We start from the raw sequence: 19996 nt of genomic DNA on the forward strand, positions 1-19996 counted from the left end.
ATTGAATATTACGAAATACCTGCCGCGTCTTGTGTAGATTGTTTGCTTATAAACACTTGTCATAATTTCATCATCTTTTATTCTAACATTTTTATTGAAACCCTTAATTGCAGGACCTTCACTTTTATTTCTTGAATAAGAAGTGTTGTTAATCAAAGTTCCATTCGTCCAAAAAAATAATTTCAATTGTTTATCTTCACTTTATGTTCCCATCGTACGAGGAACTCTATTCTATATTCAGAATGTAGCAACTTGTTATTGCTTCTAACTCTTAACGTAGATATGACTACAGAATATTTTACACTCAAATATGCATCATTTATTTGAAAAGACTGAATGAAGTTGCCAACCGCTGAGAATAAATATGGAAAAAGAAAGTCAATCAAGCATGTTACTAAATTTTTCACCTCTGTTACAAGTAAGTCTCACGATCAAGTTTTTAAGTCTTTTCGCTTAGTCGTTAAACTATCTTCGTATGAAAGCATTGGTGCAAACGTATAGTGTAGTTTGTAGAAATAAACGCGGAAAACTAGTTTTAATATTGCTTTGCATCCAATAATATAAAGGAATATTTAATATTTGTACGCAAATATGCCTTGTTCTGCTGTCACGCTTTCTATTGCGACAATATCCGCCATTATTGCTACAGCGTTATTAGCTATTGCATTTTCTACAGACAACTGGTTGCATTATGAAGTTAGAAGAAATAATATTCAAGTAAGTACTTCGCTTATTCATAAGATTTGAATTGAAAATATTAAAACCATTTATATGAAAACGTAAACTTTCTATAAATTGGTTTCAATGGTGGGCATGCGTGAGTTCTACTTATGAGTGTTAAGTACGTATGAGTAGCAATGGAATGCGAATTGTATTTAATACAGCAATAAGACCTTTGGCAAAGAAGAAAATGCTATGTTACACGTACGTTTGTATATATTAGATTGCCGCAATATACAACTTTTACGGTCCATTAACTTTACTTGCTGCTGTACGGAACGGTCTTCGTATCAATAGTATGAGCATTGCTTATTATTGAGCAATTTTATATATTTTATTTATGAACTGGGCTTTTTAACTGATTCAGTTAAATGAACTAGGATTAGCACCATAATGTGGGGAATTTATGTAAAATTGCAATACGAAAATTGTAGATTTCTCTGCAGAATGATTACAGAAAGTAGAAAAATAAATATTGTGCTGTTAGGATAGGGCAACTATACGTATTTATAAGGTTTTTCAATTAATGACAAAATCTCAATACATATAATTTTTCAGTGTGACTATGGAACAAAAAAAAATAGTTTGCTTTAGTTTTCATTTTTTTATTTAGTTACATTCTAATACTTATATACAAGTGCCGAACCCAACATTATTTGTTCACAACTAACAAAAATTTATCAACTGTAAGTCAACTATTTACTTTGTTTTTACGTACAAATATATATGCAATGTTGGTAGTAGATTTCCTATGGCCGGATTTTTGGTAATAATGATGACATTCGAGCTTAAAGCAGTAACCATAAAAAAACTTTTTAAAAACAATTTTTATGTTATCTAATGAACTATGCAATATGAACATGAATTTCGTCCTTCATTGTGGTTTTTACATGTTGATCAATAAGAACTTCAACTAATGACTTTAACTAAAATACCTTTGATATATACTACTCAACAAATAAAAACAATTGAAAAATACGAAAATAATACGAGGACAAACACGTACTTTGCAGCTAGTTTTATCATATGAGTTGAGCGAAGATAATAAAGACTCAAGAGGAGTGTCCATGTGAATTTGCTATCTTTTGGGATTTCATTATTAGGCCAGAAATTTGTTTCACAGGTAGATTATTTCATTTTTTATTGCAGTGGTTCGATTAAGGCAATCAACAAGCAAATCCTATCTTCAAAAATTAATCTCATTTCTTATCCACAATAAATGTTCACACGAAGTTTAACTCTCAATTGAAATACAAGTGTCTACTCTTTGTAGATAAGTAAAGGCGTATATATTTTAAAAGAAGCCTAGACGGTCAAATACCTATAGATACACTTATATATACAATACGTGCGATAGAGTATAAACACTTGAATACGCTCGGATGTATATGATTGTAAAACCGGTTTGAATATTATACGTGCATATTTATATAGATACATACAAAGAAGTACGTAAGTAGACTACATACCTTTTATTATGAAGCCGAGTTATTTGTGCAGATATTTAATTTTATCCAGGTGAGTAATTTATGACTACAATATACGGATCTTTTACACTTTCCTAGAGTATTGCTAATTTTGCAGTGTGCGAAGTGTTCAGCTTAGGTTGTAATTAATTTCTGCTAATATCTTCACTTAGCCGATTTGATTATATTAAATATTCCAAACTTTTGGATATTAATCGTACACACGAACAACATTATTTAGCAGTATTTTATTTACGTAAAACTTCGCCGGTAATTAATTGCCTTTGGTAAAGAGAAAATTTTATTTCATATATATCCTTGAGCAGTTACGTTCTATCACTTGTAGAATTTAAAAAACGTTACTATCACATTAGAATTAAAGAAAAAAAACGGTTGAAAATTAAGACAGGCCTGCTGAAGAACGTGTTTTAGAAAGACTTCGGCTTGTAATAGCTACGCGAGGCAGCAATAATCAATACAGATTTATTTTGAGCAATACAGATTTACTGTTTTTGGTAATAATATGTAAAGTTGGTATTTTTTCTATAACAAGGGGACCATTAAAATATTGCTGTCCTATCCTGAAATCGTCAGAATGTTTAGATAAGTTTGGTGCCGTTACTCATGAATTGACTAGTTGTAATAAGCATTAAAGTAAAGCATTTAGCAAAGAATAACGTTTATTGAACTGTGTTATTTTTTTTCAGTTTAGATATGGAATAGAATTAATATGACTATATTTACTTCTTTGGTATAGTTAAAAAACACATCAAATTTTTATTTTTGAAGAATTATGGAAGTAAAAATTTTAAAAGAGGAGAGTCAACAAAGCTTTCCCAATGATAACTTATTCTACATATAAGTGAGTTTCGCAGACGGTGGATAAGTAAATGGACTGGCGAACACGGCTGGAAAAATGAAATATAAGGATAATGAAACAAATGATCGATATAGCATACAATGTATATTCATTTTTGCCAAGCCATTGAAATCGTGTGTCTAAACAGACTAAATATTAATAAATAAACTGAGCAGTTGAATTCTATGGTTGCAAGATGCTATGCACGTAATTTATCGAAGGCCTCGTTATTCTAATTGAAGAAATCTTTCTAGCACGCTCTTTCTACTGTTATATATAACAGACAACATTGTTTATTTATTTATTGACACATGAAACTCAACTAAACTAAATTTACAGCCGAATTCCATTGACTCTTAGAAATAAATCTCATGCTAGTATTATTACTAACTGTTACCAATCAGCCAATCCAGGACTCTTTTCAAGAAGATTGATAGTATAAAAATAACTTGGCCCTTCGGTTTTGTTCTTATGTTTCTATTTATTTATTTAAGCGAAGATTACAATGATCAGCGTTTTTAAGACTGGTAGAAGAAAAAAAACCAGCGCGGTGACCTGACTCTTGTTTAACGCTCTTAATTGATTTTAATGCGTACCGAAACATTATTCTTAATTTTTTCACGTTTTCTGTATCGCAATATTCTGTAAAGAAAAGGAACACGCCGCGGGTGTTACAACAGCCAACCTCGGCCTATAGAGCTAATCGTCCGTCCGTGACCGTTTCACGTCGCAAGAGAGAGTGTCCATTAGTCATTCAGGGATGACGGCTAAGCCAAACCTGCCATTCCCTATCCGTGAAATCAAAAAAAAACTTACCACTAACGTCAACTAGTTTAGTAGTCTGTGATTACTTACCTCGCTACGTGCTCTTTTATAGTGGCGATCTCCATACCTGTCCCGTTATATAACTGTTTTGACTTGCATATGTGTTATTCTTATGTATCTATTCTTACGTATGCTAACATAGGTCTGATCGAACATGTTTTCATAAGCCGCAGAACCGTCAAGTATGGCTAATTAGTAAGGGAGCAGGCCGCTTTCTTACAACACAAACAAAAATATAGAAAAAAAATGGAGAAAAAATAAATTCATGTATCAATAAACAAGAAAAAGAATAAAAGAGGCACACTTGCAATCTGTATAGATACGAGTTTGAAGGGGACCCCTAAGCTGTTGCAAATATGCAAAAGCTTGGCCACCGGTTTAATTTGCGAATCATGCAAAGCTTTAAATGTCAAACCTTAATTTGAATGTGGCATAGGCCCTTGTGTTAAGGAGAGTTAATTCGATAGAATTTAATCAATCCGATGTTGAAGTTAAATGCTAGAGATCATTTCGGTTTTTGCATAGGACCGTAAATGGAATGAAAACTCGTGGTTATGTCTACATTGGTTGAGTTTTATCAAAATAAAGTTTGCAGAAAGACGGTTAGCGACATTGAAATTTATCTTATATTTTATCTAGCAGTGCCGGCGGGTATTTAGTGGCATTTACCAACTCGACTAAGAAAGAAACACCAAGAATAATTCCACGTTTTCCTAATGACGTCAAGGGAAACAAACGTAATCTACCAATTTTGATAGAGAGGCAAAGAGATAATTGGGTTCTGTCGCAAACATAAAGCAAAGAGCGGGAATGCTATTGAACAGATTCTATTGAATCTACATAATACCTGTAAAAAGGACATCACATAACAGAGGCATATTCAAATAGCAGTCTCACCAAGCTTATGTGTAGCGTTTTGTAACATATAAGTTCTCGAGCTGTCAATGTTATCAATGTTATTATACCCACTACCGTAAGATGGAGGTATACTCATTTTGTTTTTTTTTTCTTAATGTGTGTAACACCCAAAAGGAAGCTTCAGAGACGCTATAAAGTATATATATTCCTGATCAGCGGAAAATTCTAGGTTGATTTAGCTATGTGTGTCCGTCTGTGTGCTGTTTGTTTTTGGCCCTCTCCGTCGAAGAAATCAATACATCAACTTCAAATTTGGTAGAAATATTGGAAGTTTTTACACGCAGGTTGGTATTGAAAACGGCTGAATTAGTCAAAGCAGAAGTCCGCAGCAGGACATGACCTAAATGCAACTCTATTTTTCGTAACAAAAATTTATGGGTTTTTGCGCGTTATCCAGATATTATAAAAGTTAGAAAGCTGAAATTTTCCACAAATATTTTACGAAACCGTCTGCTCTTTAAGTACAAAAATGGCAAGAATTAGCGATACTCACTCACAGTTACAATTGATTAAATTTCATTATTTTCTCGTTTGCGAGGTTTTATGCTTATTTATTATAACGCAAACATGATAGAATGTTTAAAACTATTTTATACATTTCTCAAATAAATATATATTATCTGCCTAAAAACGGGTTAATTTTAAAATGATCACGCTAGAGAACGCGGTTACTTTTTTCTTAATAATACCAGCGAGTATCAAATAAAAGAACTTGGAGAGTAGAGTGCGAAAAGAATATTGTTGGGTATACGAGGTTCGACCCCCGCCGAATACAACTTTCTTACTTGTTTTTGATTTATACTAAAATACATAATCTTTAAAAAGTCTTTGGTCGAAGAATGCCTCCGTAGGTCCCGAGATGTCCGTTAATATATATTTCAGTGACCTTAACTCTTATTTTCTGAAATGACCAAATTCGGAATCAAAATAGGGTTTATTATTTGGTACAGATGATTATCAGTTAAATCGGAATAAACGGTAAAAAAATTTGGTTGGAAGTATTTAATAAAGAGATTCGAGGTATCAGAGGACTTGAACGCATTAAAAGTCATTGGTGAGGGATATTAGGACGTTCTTCTCTTAGAAGTAAGAATTTTAGTATTTGAATACAGCTGTGATAACTTTAGTGGCTGCGATAATTATATTTATGTCTAGCAGCAGAGTAAATAAAATAGTTGTACTCAAAGTCACTTATCCTATATGTTTTTCTTATGTTTCCCATTGTTTTAGTAGCTGGTTCGGTGTATCATAGCGGGCAAGTACTAAGTTTACTACATTATAACACGATGATATTAGATTTCTCATATTTGCAGCAGAAGAACTCGGCCTAATGTGTAAAAAATAAGTTTTAAGCAGTAAAATCTGAGCGTTCTTAAAACACTTTACCTTTCCGGACGATTTTTATATACTTATCTCTACGAACGCATGTCAATTTGACGCAAAAACGCGTATATATAACAATACTTAGAAAGCAATGTAATTGCACACTATAAGTAAGAAATGAAAATCTGGGATGTATATATATGGATAGTTTTTATTATTCAACAACATTATTAAACATTATTTCAATATTCTACATTTATTTCGCGCATATTTTACACAAATACTCAATTTTGTTTGTACACTTTCCGCAAATAGCCTTTTCATATATTTTACAGGTGTTATTGCTTTTTTACAAAACCCCATTTGACAGGTCTTGCGTTCTTCCAAATTACTAGGTGACGATGGGTGATTATAATCTATGTTTTTGTGTTTTTTCTTTTCTCCGTTTGCGAATTCTTTGGCCAAATGAAATAGAAATTTCTATCTGGATAATTTTGACCCCGCACACTCTGTGTAGAAAATCCATGCGTTTAGTGTCGCTAAATCTAAAATGCTGATGAACACCTGGAGAGGCCATTGAAAAGATGCTGTTTTGGTGGTATATTTGCGAGTCATTTGGTCTGCTATGTCGACTCTAAGCTTTGCACTATGCTTTTGTTTCTGCGCTATGTTTTCATTGTCTTTTACTGTTATGAAAGTGTGCTTAGTGATTAGTGACAGCACCTTTAGATTTGACTTCCTTTTATATATAAGTAAGTCAAATCGATTTCCTGACTTGTAGAAGAGCACAACTTCATTTTATCTTTCTTGATATTTGCTGGTTTTAGAAGTTTTATCTTTTTGGATCGAATAGTTCTAACTAAACTACTTCTTTTTGCAACTTATTTCTCAGCTAAAGGAAAAAATTATTTATGGTTCCATGTTTCCGATATCACTGCAAATTTGTAGGTGCGTAAACGTTTAGATCGTTCCATTTTTTTTGGTTTATATAACCGGACGAAACGAAGGATTTGCATGAACTTATCTCTGGGCATTCCTTTAGAAAAAAAAGCTGGTCCCCATTCCTTGGACGACAAATAAAAAGCACTTAGTGAGTTTGCTTCATATGCTCTCCTAGCGTATAAAATCCCACTAAACGCAAGTAACTTCGTGGTTGAAAGCTTCCAACCTCCTTTCAAAACACGACATGCTTCTTCTGCATTACAACTCTTTATTTGTTCTATCGTGTTCTTGGTTATAATCAAATGAAAAGCACTGTTTACTTCCATTAAATTTTTTTTTCCGTGGCCAGTAGGCCCGGCGATGTTTTTGAAGATTTTGTGGATAGGATATCGACAAATACTTCTGTTCACTTCCAATTTCGTCCAAGTTGTTCTATCGACCGCTATATCTGTACCATAAGATGCATCCGAATTTTGGGACGATCTAGAAATACTTGTCTAATTTTCAGATTCAGCATCGGATAGGATACGCACCCTTTTTCTGCGAAGACCTAATTTCTGTTGATATTCTTTTTCAGTCTCTTATGATTCCCCTGCTTGCATACCTTCATCAGATTTCAAAATCACAATTTCATCCTCGTTTTGAATCACTTCGTTTTCATCCTCTTCAGAGCCAGAACACTCCTCACAAATACTGACCATGTTTTGCAAATGTCGTCTAGATATGTTTAGATGGTAAAGAAGAGCTTTTTGTCAAAATAGTACAAAATTGAGGTTCGCATTAATAGTACTAATTCAAAAAATATTGTAGTAATTTATTTTTCAATACTCGAACCAAACAACTGAAACTTTCAAAATCTCTTTGCACTGTAGCTTCGTTCGCTGTGCGTTTCGTTCTTTTTGCCGTTGCTTATTGCTTTTTGCCTTTGATATAACGATTTCGATTACTTATTATTGTTGTAATGTTTACATAGGTAGAGCTAATTTACTAAAAATTTTGTTTACATTATGATCGCGTCAAAATGACGCATATCCGTAGAGATAGGTATACCGTACAGAGAACTTCAATATTTCAACACTTAAAGAAAATAGACTTATATGTAGACTTCAACGGACCACACTGCTTAAAGTATAAACAAATTTCTATAGGGGTATTGACAAAGTAATGGCCCAGGAATTTGCCAAGAAGGGACAAGAAATGTTCGCAAGTTGCAAATAAGGGCACCATGCATAAAGGCGTATAAACACTTATTACCAATTTTTACACAATTGGCAATATTTTCAACGTCTGGGTTCATTATTTTATATATATTTTTTTATACATTTTATTACGTCTGAGAAAAAGTACAGGGAATAATTTAACCATAGAAATTAGAATTCTTTTTGGTATTGCCGGAAGCAAATTAGTTTTCTTCGTTAAGGATGTACTTAAATCAAACCTACGTTCAAAATATATTAAAATCTTTTAAGTTTCTTTTATTTTTCTTTTCGATTAGGATAAGTACATCTGAAAGTAAAAAGCAATTTAAAAAACAAAAACCGCTTATTAACCGCAATAAAAATCTGATCAATTTTGGAGTCTTTGACTATATCTTTAAAAACTCTTGGATGCCTCAAGTTAAAGAACAGTCGGAAAAATGCTGGCCACTTGTGATCCTCTTATTTATTTTCCACTTTTGATAAAGGTTAAAACATACATAGATAAGGTACGTGCCAAAAACCATCTTCACATGCACATTTCTCAGCGGTACGATTGGGTTTGTCGAATGAATTTAACTTTAATAAAACTTAGCAGCTCTGCGCAGTTTGGGTGTCGGTATTGCAAGCTCTTTAATTTTAACCACTTCGTTTTATTCGAAGAAGGATTAAAGAAATTTGGTGGTGTGGGCGTTGTGTGGGTGGTTGTAATATTAGAAATACGTATCAGAGATACTAAAAACTGAACATATTGTTGATCGGTATAATATGTTTCAATCCCGCATTTTTATCTATTATTGGAGACTATGGTCACAAAATTCATACAGAAAGGTGAAAAGTCTATAAATTATAATTTAGAACAGATATTGTTTTGAAATTTATCAAAAACTGTTATTACGACCGTTAAAAAATTCAGTTAGACGCCCGTACTACACAAAAAATCGTAATTTACAGTCTATGAGGAATAGTGATCTAAAACTGTGAAACATTTTCTCGAGCCAATGAGAAGACACGAGAGTGAATAGTTCTGGCTAACAAATTGTCCTAGCTGTACGTATGGGTGGGTATCCGAAATTCTTCTATACACAAATATTTTTCTCATTTCTATCATTTTCTTCTTCCTCATTTGTTGTGATTCGTGCTTTCGTTTCACCGCACATTACTTGTGTTACTATTTCTCGCTTTCAGCTCATTGTAAATTGTAAAAGTTCTTTGTAAATTAATTTTTTTTAATTTCGCTCGTTTAATAACTTATTTGCTTTTTGAACCATTGGCTGGCACAGCCGCAGAGTCATCTTTAGGTTGTAGCTATGAGTACAGAAATTACCGTATTTCGAAAAACTAATTATAAGCTAAAAGGTGTAGTTTTTAAGATGTGGCATGATGAGAGATTTAAACTATATTAAACTTTTATACATCAAGTACTTAAAGCACTCTATTTTGAATTCGTTAGGTAACACGTAAGATCGTAAAGTGATTAGCGGTCCCATTAGACTTGCAGCGCTGTAATTGTTCTTTCCGTCGTTGGCGGTTTCTCTACATGTTCATCTGCGATCCTTGTAGATTTAACGGACCTCTCTTTACCTTCCAGAAAAGTAACCTAATTAAGCTAATAGTTCTATGTGATTTGGCATGCTACGATGCCAATTAACCAGATACGCATAATCTCTAGGATCTTGCCTGGGTGGTGTAGAAATAGCTTAAGTAACTACCTAAAATCATCGTCACAGCTACATAGAAAAATTATTCTAAATTGCAAGACATTTTTTTTCATTGTGACGTGTGTGGTTTATCGAAAAAAACAAGAAAATCGTTATTGATATGTTTGAATTTTCTTTGATAAATTTTAGTGTCATTTGTTTTTTTTTGCAACAAAATGAATCAAAAATTAACGAACGAGTGCATTCTTGAAAACAAAAATTTAATTCTCTTTTTTCAAAAATTCAATTTTCAACGTGTGCCTGATTCTCAGTGTTATTTTTTGTAAAACATAGACTCTACCTAGGAAAGTATTCATCGCTATGCTGTTGCTACGTGCTCTCCTTCGCTAATATTCTTACTGAACTCTCTTTGAACAAAGCATTCTTGCTTGAACCAGTAAATGCTATTCAGTAATTGCTCCATTCATTTCCTTAAATTCGGATTGTTTTACTAAATTTTGAAATGTTGTTAACGTGGATCTTTATGTCTGAGCGCATATATATTTCTTTACCGTTCATTTATTGATTGTTGTTTTTACGAAAATTTTATCGAAATTAAATCCTCATAAAATAGATATTATATATATAGAGCACTAGCAATTGCAGGAATAAGTAATGAAGAACTAAAGGAAGATTCTAGCTGATTTTGTTGGAAAAATTGTAAATTACATGCAATTTTCGTGAATTCTTTTTTAATTTATATAAATTAGTATTATTTGATACTCTCTAGCAATACATAAAACAAATAATTGAAGGAATTTATAATTGAGGCGATTTTTGTTGTAATTTATACTCATTTTGTTAGCTTTTCCATCAAAAATACATAATAAAAAATATTACTGCAGCCACAAGACGGCACGCACCAATGTTTTAAATGTTATGTTTTTATTATGTTTTTTCAATATTTTTTGCAATTCAGTAAGAGATATTTGGGTCGGCACAGTGAAAAATGCTAAGCTTTTTTTTGAAATTCCCATGCAAAACCAGTTTTCTTCGCTTGCCAGAATTATAATTGTTTCTATCATTTTTTTTTGTTTTCTTTTTACAAACTTTCCGAACGAAGACTCAATCCTTTCTGACTTCCTCCACAGTTCGAACCAGAAAGAAAAGTTCCCTTAAAAAAAATGGTTTCTTGTCTTCTCAGTTATTTGTGAAAACCCTAAATCGTCTCAATTCCTAAGCACACAAGATAATGGTTCCAAGAAGGAAGTAAATGTAACAAACTAAAACAATAAACAAATGTTTAGTTCAATAGCCGAATTCGTAACCAACACAAACCACTTCATCATATTAGGTGTTTGCGTTAATTTTGGCCAGCGACTTTTACAGGTAAAAATGATAAAGAAATGGGAAATACCCTACCTAAAAAAGTAGTTTTCCACTTAATATTATTGAGTTATTCATCGTATGGCGATGCTAAACCATGGAACTGTCAAAATTGCATGTTCGACCTTAAGTACTTTTGTGCCCTAACTTGAAGAAATCGGGTGCCGAACTCCACCAAACATGTTCAGAAGCTTATGGTGATGGTTCTCTATCGTATCCCAGTTGTCGGTTTTGGTTTCAATGTTTTAAAAGTGGTGAATTTGATGTCAATAATAAAAAAAAGTTCACCGACTATGAATTGCAAGATTTATTGGCCGAAAACTCAGCTCAAAGTCTCGAAAAACTTCCGAACAGTTTAGCAATTGATGACTCAACTGTTTTTAGACGCTTACACGTGGTGGGAGGAAGGAAAACGGCTATCTCGCAAATTGTGTGGATATGACATTTTAACCGTTCCAATATCGTAGCTTCACCGCTTGATAGGCAAAAAAAGAATAGTTTCTGTGGGGTATTGTGACTGACGATGAAAAGTGCATCTGTTGCGACAAGTGCAAGAAGTTATATGTTTGTTCAGGAGAGGCATCCATATCGACAACGACGCGAAATATTCCTGGCCATAACGTTTCGCTTTGCATATAATTGAATCAGCAAGGTGTATTGCATTACGAGCTCCTAAGTCCGACTAGGACATTTATTGCGAATGTGTATTGACGTCAATTGAATAAATTGAACGATGTGTTGCTGCAAAAAAACCCAGCAATAGTGACTATAGTGGCGACTATATGAATTAAATGAAAATACCATTTTGGCCACTTGCTGCAATTGTTGTCATGACAGAGCATTCCTTTTAATTCAAATAAAAACTGAAATCCTAATGTTGGTTAGTGGAAATCCGCTACGACATTAGAAAAACTCGAAATTTCGGTAAAAATCATAATTATTTTGACTGTATTGAAAAGGCAAATAAATATCTACATAAGTTTAACAATTCTTTCTTAAACTTGGGCTTGCAAATAATATACATAGGAACCGCTCAATTTTAAGCCATTTTAGAATTAATCAAGGTCTTCTTCAATTGAGAGAGGTGTGCTTTTAAAATTGTTTAGTATGGCACAACATACTGCTGTAAATTCAATCAGCATTTTAAAAGCAAGGTTTTTTTATTATTGTCTCCGCCCACTTTCCCACTTCTTTTTTTATACCCATGACCGAAACATGAGGAGTGTATTCATTTTGTCAAAACTTTTACAGTGAGCAGAAGGAAGCCTCACGGATTCTACAAAGTATATATATTCTTGATTAGCATCAAATTCTGAATAGAGACAAGGATGTCCGTCTGACCGATTGTGCGTCTGTTTTATCTCTGTTGTAAACATTCTTCTGGCCTTGAAAATCAAGCTGGCGACTTCAGTTGGGAGAAACAATAGAAGTTCTCGCACGCAGGTTGGTTTGAAAGTTATCCAAACAGTTCAAAGAATGCGCCTACAATGCACACACGTCTATACAACCCAAAGACCTTTGCTTCCCGTGTTGTTTGCTCGTTGCCCTTAAAAGACAACACTTACACGATATAAATTTTCATAAAATTATTCTGCAAGAATATCAAATCCCAATCACGCCCACCCAGTGTTATGGAGTACACAAATTTATATTTCTCTTTTTTTCATTCCTTTCAAGATAACGGTGATGAGTAAAACAATTCGGTCGCAACGGAATATAATTTGCTTACTTGTTATATTTGTTTCCTCGTTTTCCTCCGCAGTTTGTATGTTCTATTCCCTTTTATTTGTTTTATTTTCTTTTCCTATTTTATTTTTTTGCCGGCTTTGAGTAGTAAATCTGTAAAGAATTTTAGCTATTTTATGCCTACTATGACACTAGATCTGACTTTCAACAAATCTTCTAGAAGATCTAAATTTGATATTACAAAATCGACCAATACCTTTCTTGAAACACCTCGAAACTTTCTTGACAATTAGCCTATATCGAAAGAACATGTTGAGAATGCTCTTAAGCTACTATATATAGAAAAAAATTGCTGCATGTCGAATACGTATCAAACCCGCGTTAACTTACGCAATAGGCAAAAAGGACCATATTAAGCGCTTTTAAGTTATTTAAAAGAAGAATTTCAGAATTATTCACAATATTCATAAAATATTTCAAACTGTTAAACTTAACAAAGCTTCCAAACTACCTTTCTTTAAACGTTGAATGGGGTCGCATATCTTAACCCCAGTTTCGCCATATCCCACTTTTGAACTGCCAGTGTACAGTTCTTTTATAACTCGTTTTGGGTTCTTAAACTGGAACATTTTAGCCGGATCTTTTGACCTTTGTTAGCTTGAGCGGATGAGATAGCATCTGCTTTACGTTCAGTATCCTAGCATTTATGAAGTGCTTCATTACTTCCAGACGATATTTGAGATTTGGCAATCTGTTTGTGGCCAGGCGGATGTCTCGTTTTGTTGCTATGGGAAGAGGTCTTACGCGCAAGAGGTCATTTCAGGCATTCAAAGGGTAGTATCTCATCGCCCCAGTCGTGCCAATTTTTATATTATCTTAGACCCTTAGACAAGAGCTGCATTGGTTTGATTTGGAGGATTATCATTTTAAGGCTTACAGCCTATATTTTACCATACAAGCACTCATAGGCGAAAAGAGTGTCGGTTGTCATTTCGGTCAGAAGTTTTACATGTGTGCGCTGGACCTTTGTGTTTGCTATTTCGAGAGCCGCGATATCACTTCCGCCGCTTTTGTGTTGATTTATTCATGAACAAAATGTTTTTCAGTGAACTTGGAAGCACACTTATAAAACAAATCAGCCTTTTCCAAAAATATACCTATACTGCCGACATTTAAATGTACATACATATATTAAATACAAAATTGTTTCATTTTTTAGGTCTTTGCGGCTAAACACGCTGACGCGGAATCTCTGCTGATGAATATGAACAACAAATATTATTACTACACAAGAACGAGAGGTCTCTTCAGAGTTTGCTATCCGAAGGAGAGGCCACCAGCCAACGCGGGTAAGCTTACTTATATGGTCCTACGTATTTTGTGGATTTTACGAATTTTTCAATGCAAAAATTTGTGTTCTTAATTGTCAAATTCCATTTAACGAGTTAATGTTAATTGTTACATAGGGCAGGACACAAAATTATGCGTAGATGGTCTAAATTTTGTAGAACTAATTTTTTGGGGTAGAGTGCAAAAAATAGGCCTAGAAGGTTTAAATTTGAAAAATTAAGTTTTTTTATGTTAAACTACTATTATGATATAATTTTCTTCATGAAGGGGGTTCAAAAATTGCCTGTCCAAAGTTTTCATACTAATTTAGAATGCTCAAACACTACTACTTAGTGACTTTTCCTAAGCAATTTTGAAAATTGTAATTTTTTTCTATATAACGACTTTTCAGAATATGGCTTTATATAGAGGTTTGCCGAAAAAAAGAACCGACTCAAACAATTTTCAAGGGTTCTGAGGTTAAAACATGTCACTGTACCAAATTTCATTGAAAGATTGCGAGATGTAGCGTGAACCCAAATACATGGACAGACTTCAGAGGGACAGACGGACAGACAGGTTTAGATTCATTCAAATTATGATTTTGAATAGATCTGTATAATAAAAGGTGGGTCTATTCGAAACCTTTCTCCCTGTTCCATACAACCGCGCTAAGTGAACCACAAGTGGTGACGGGTATAAAGGTAATAATGGAATGAATGAATTATAAAGTATAAATTGAAAACGAAATCTGTAACTATTACTATAAGAAGATCAATAAGTCTTCATATAAGGTTGTCCACAATTTTTCTTGTGGACATGTGAGGCTATTGTAGAACTTTATAGGAGAGAGTGCATCAGATTTTATACTGAGAGTAACAAAGCACTTTACATATAACTACAAATACCTGATTGGAAGACACGTCAGAATAATAATAAACGTAAAAACCTGCTTACAGATTTATAGAAGCCAAATCAAATTTAGTTCAAAGTATTAACAAAGAGATATACCTTCACAAACTTTAAAAATATGTAAGCAATTGAAACAAAACAAGCATAAGCATTATATAGCCGGGCAGGACAGAACATGAAATACCCTCTACCATTTTGTCTAAGGCAATGCCTGATTTGTTCTTGTCATAAAATAATCAAACTCACGCCTCGTTACCATGTAAATGCTTATGTGTCAAAACAGCCCTTATATTGGTGAGGTCCCAAAATGTGACAAAATCTAAATTTGATAAAGTTAATTTTTTTTGTTGGACGCTTATTATTTTTTAAGTATTCTCACCATAAATTGCATAAAATACGTTGCTATCTTCCGAGAAGCTTATACGCGAAAAACCGTCAAAAATATATGATCCGAACCAAAAACAATGTATCGCAAATATATATTCGAAACCAATTTCGAGCATAAAATTGTAGAAATTCTAATTATAAAAGTTTAATTTTTGTAAAAACTTTTATATGACAAAGAGTGCAAAAATGGTGCTATCCTATCTAAGTTTTTCAGATCAAACTACTATGAAACAAAGATCGTGGTTGCAAAATACAACAACGTATTGCAACTTTTCATATATCAGACGCGAAAAAGGTAGACGGACAGGTAAGCTGAAACTATTTTGTAGAATCATTTAGAGTCAATTTTAAGTTCTTCTGGTTGTCATCTACATCCCTATTAATTAATACACTTCTGAGTGCTAATACACACTGAGTGCTAGTTCATTAGTTGGTCATAAATCCGGGAAAAATAAACTAATTTACTGGTGCTGATTAGAAGTTGCTGATTGAAAAATACCTAATAGAAGTTATTGAAAAACAGGCAAATTCCAACCATTAAATATTTTGCATCAATCCTTAATACAGTTTTGTACATAAATTTATGATATTTTTTTAAGTTACATAGGACAGCGCCGAAACTTGAACTGACGTAGTCGACATTTAGCAAACTTAAGTAACTGTAGACGCTATAAAAGGACGCATTTTTTATGTGAATGAGGGATAGGATCGAAAGAAATAGTCGAAAATGTACCCTTCTTTTCTTTTCACAAATGCATTCATTTATTCATAACTTTCGACTTTCAAATTTACTGAATTTCTATACAACGGTTGATGTCCACTTTTCAAGAGATTTTATATGATCTCCAACAGTTGTATAATGAATGCCTAACTCTTCTGCAATTTCTCGACTTGTTAAATGTGGATTATTTTCTAACATGGATCGCAAAACATCATTATCGATCACTTTCATGGAGGCTTAAATCCCCGGAACGAAATTTGCTAAACCATCGTTGACAAGCACGAACATTTACAATATCTTTCCCAAATACCGCACATAAATATTTACATGCAACCGATGCGTTGCTTCATACAAAATGCAGTGTCATAAATGCACTTTATATACTGATATGTTTTTCACTTTAAATATCACAAGTAAATGATGAACTGTAAAAAAAGACTCCTTTTATATTATACACCAGCAAAAAAGACAAAAAAAAAATCCCAGTGACGCACTAGCCACACGTTTGTTTTATTTACAAAAAAAGTTACCTGCATATTTAAAATACAACAGAACTTTCCGTCCAACCTAATATTTGATGAAGATCAACTAAAATGAAAATCCGACCCATTTTCTTTGTTGTGTCACAGCTCAAACAACTTCTAAAACAAGTTATGGTTCTTCCTTAAGTGGTAAGTGTTTCATATTTGGCTTTAAGCTTCGTAGCTGTGATCGATACAAAATACGTAACACGTGTGTTGAAAATCATAGGTGTAATTCTTGCAAACTGAAAAATACATGTCCTTGCAGTAATTCCGTGTTCAAATGTGGTAAATGTTTAGGAGATGATCAACAATATACTCACTGCCTATCAACAAATGATTCGTTAACATATCATCTACACTACAATATTCAATCCTTTTACTTATGTCTCATATAAGCGAAGTTCTGATCTCTAGCTTACTTGAGACTTCCATACAACTTCCCTAAATTCGAAATCTTTATTAAAAACAAGCTGTGTTATGATATTACACACAATATCACCCGCCGAGTGTCTGAGTAAACAAAGAATCACGGCAGATAATTTAATGGTCGTGCGTTCAAATCTCAAGTGCGGTAAAGTTCTCAATAAAGCCGATAGTCTTAGATACTAATGCTTTAAGACTTTAGTGTTAGAATTCATCTCTCTGGTTAAATTAATAATAACAACACAATATGTAGCAACGAAATTTTTTTTATTTCTTTGCAACAATCTAATCGAATTTTCCCCTAGCGTTTTAAATCTCTTATTTAATGAAAAAAGTATTATTGAGAGATATGACATAACGTTCAAACACAATTTAACTTACTAAATTGATGTTCGTTCCTGTTTATAATTAACGTAATAATCGATGAAATTTCTTACCTTTACGTCTCAAAAAGCTACGGGAATCGGATAAATGCATTAAAACTAACAAATATTATTAAATAATCGAGAATGAGTTGATGATGGCGCCCATTTCTTCAATTCCTGCCCATTTCTTCAATTTCCACTTTATTCGTCACTCCGACATATTTGTTAAGATTCAAACTTGGAGGTTATTAGGGACTTTTTGCGTTTCTGTTAGGAATAACAGTAGTAACGTTAATTAGCAACCATTTGACAGCGTGCTCTTTCATTCTCATTATTCGCATGGGTACAGACTCCGCTGATAATTTCTCGATATGATGTCGCATTGTCTCAAACGTTTGCAAAACAGAAGTATTTACAATTCTGGATTTTTTACGTGAAATTGCGCTCTGCTGTACATACAAATATGTACGAACGAAAAAAAAAACAAACTGTGTATATTTACGTAGTAAATAGAGCCGATAGCCTGTGTTGCTGGTGCTCAATGTCTTTTTTTTAGTCTAAGAATTCAATTCATTAGTCTAAAATTAAAATAATAATAATAATAATAATAATACGTAGTAAATATAATTTTTCTTCGTTTCATCCATATACATTGAAAAATTCTGAATTTTGTGTTCATCAAATGCGTCGATAAATTTTAAAGTAGGTTTTCATATTCAGAAATATAATAATTATACATTATAGTATCCGAATAACGTCTGCATACAGTATGAAAAGGTGGGGCTGATGCACAAGAAATGTAATTCAAAAGCAAAAATTTTACTAAATAATTTAGCTTTTTAAATATTTAATTTTTATTAAAAGTGATGAGAAACCAACCTAAATTGTTCCTTTAATGGTCAGTATGACACATTAGTGCTTGCTCTTTCATTCTCATCATTTTTATGGGCGTAGATTCTTTTCATAGTTTCTTGATAGGACGTCGCATTCTCTCAAACGTTTGCAAAGCAGAAGCATTTACAATTCTGTGTTTTTAAGTGAATATGAACTATGATATACATAAAAATGTTTTTGTACGAAAAAATGCCAAACGGAATATATATTCGAGAACAAAGAATTTGCACACCCCTATATTTTCACTCTGAACTTAAATATTTATTACATTAAATTTGGATTGCAAACATACTTTAAATTTAACTGAAATACACACTGTTAACTTTTGAAAAACACATAGTTGACCCTTGACGTTCAAAATCATTACAGCAGCAATAACTCAATACATATACCCAAAATTACTCATCTCAGGTAGCGCTCTTTCTGCGATTTTGAATTGGTATAAATCAGCGAAAATTTCATATAACACAAAAATTATAGCGCAGAGATATCTGCAGAAATTCAACGACGAAATTTGACAAATATACCGGCAATATGAAATGTAAGCAACAGAATGTTACAACAGTAAACATAAATTAGTTATTGCTAAATTCATTTTTAATAAGATTAGCGAGAAAACGAATGTTCGGTTTATTACGAGCGATAATTACGACGAGCGTAAACGACACTTACCGGACTTCCCATTAAGAGCCTTGTTGGACGAAAATTCGGAATTCTTGGCCCGACAGCATACCGTTTTAGAATAAACTAATTGGAAAAATAAAAAACAGGTCAAATTGCATAAGCTACGACTAAGGATAGTCCGTCTGAGTAGCCGAGTAGGCAAAAGCTCTCGACGAACAACTCAATGGTCGTGGTTTCAAATCTCAAATGTGGTAAAGTTTTTAATAAAGTCGACAGTCTTAGATGCTTTTGTTTTAAGATTTTAAAATACATTTCTTCTTAGTTTAGGGAAAAAGAAATCTATTATTTTTTCGGTAGATGCTGCACTGATAGATTTCTCAAGTATCGATCAAACAATTTCCGATACTGTATATTTACATAGTGTACATTTCGCAGTAAAAAAAATTCTTTTGCTGTTTTTTGTTTGGTGCATTCAGTTGTGAGTTACAGCGTGTTAAAAATGGAAGTGAACAAAAAGAAAATTCGGTACATTTTACAGTTTTTCTTTGACAAAGGCGAAAATGCAAGCCAGGCGGCTAAAATTGTGAATGGTATTTATGGTTCCGATACTATAACAGCCAATTATGTGCAATTTTGGTTTCGTAGATTCCGTTCAGGAATTTTTGAAGTTAAAGATGCAACTCGCACAGGTAGGCCGGTCGTCGAAAACGTCGATAAAATCGGAGAAATGATCGAAGTTGACCGGCATGTTAGCCGTCGTAACATCGCCCAGGAGCTAAAAATTGACCATAAAACAGTTTTAAACCATTTACACAAAGCTGGATTCAAAAAGAAGCTCGATGTTTGGGTGCCACAC

General features: G+C 33.2%; 1 protein-coding gene across 3 annotated transcripts in view; it reads left to right on the forward strand.

Moving 5' to 3' along the window:
• Positions 1-476: 476 nt before the first annotated feature.
• Positions 477-19996, forward strand: part of LOC119637527 — a 43129-nt gene continuing 23609 nt past the window's right edge. For 2 of the 3 annotated variants that reach the window (XR_005247271.1, XM_038033587.1), the window contains exons 1-2: positions 477-717; positions 14181-14310. Coding sequence is in view for 2 of the 3 variants with exons in the window: in XM_038033587.1 (XP_037889515.1) it covers positions 592-717; positions 14181-14310 (256 nt within the window). In the remaining variant the exon portion in view is untranslated. The remainder of the gene's footprint in view (positions 718-14180; positions 14311-19996) is intronic. The other variant, XM_038033586.1, reaches the window with a different exon arrangement.

The sequence above is a fragment of the Glossina fuscipes genome, unplaced genomic scaffold (genome assembly GCF_014805625.2).
Source record: "Glossina fuscipes isolate IAEA_lab_2018 unplaced genomic scaffold, Yale_Gfus_2 60, whole genome shotgun sequence".
Classification (NCBI taxonomy): Eukaryota; Metazoa; Arthropoda; class Insecta; order Diptera; family Glossinidae; genus Glossina; species Glossina fuscipes.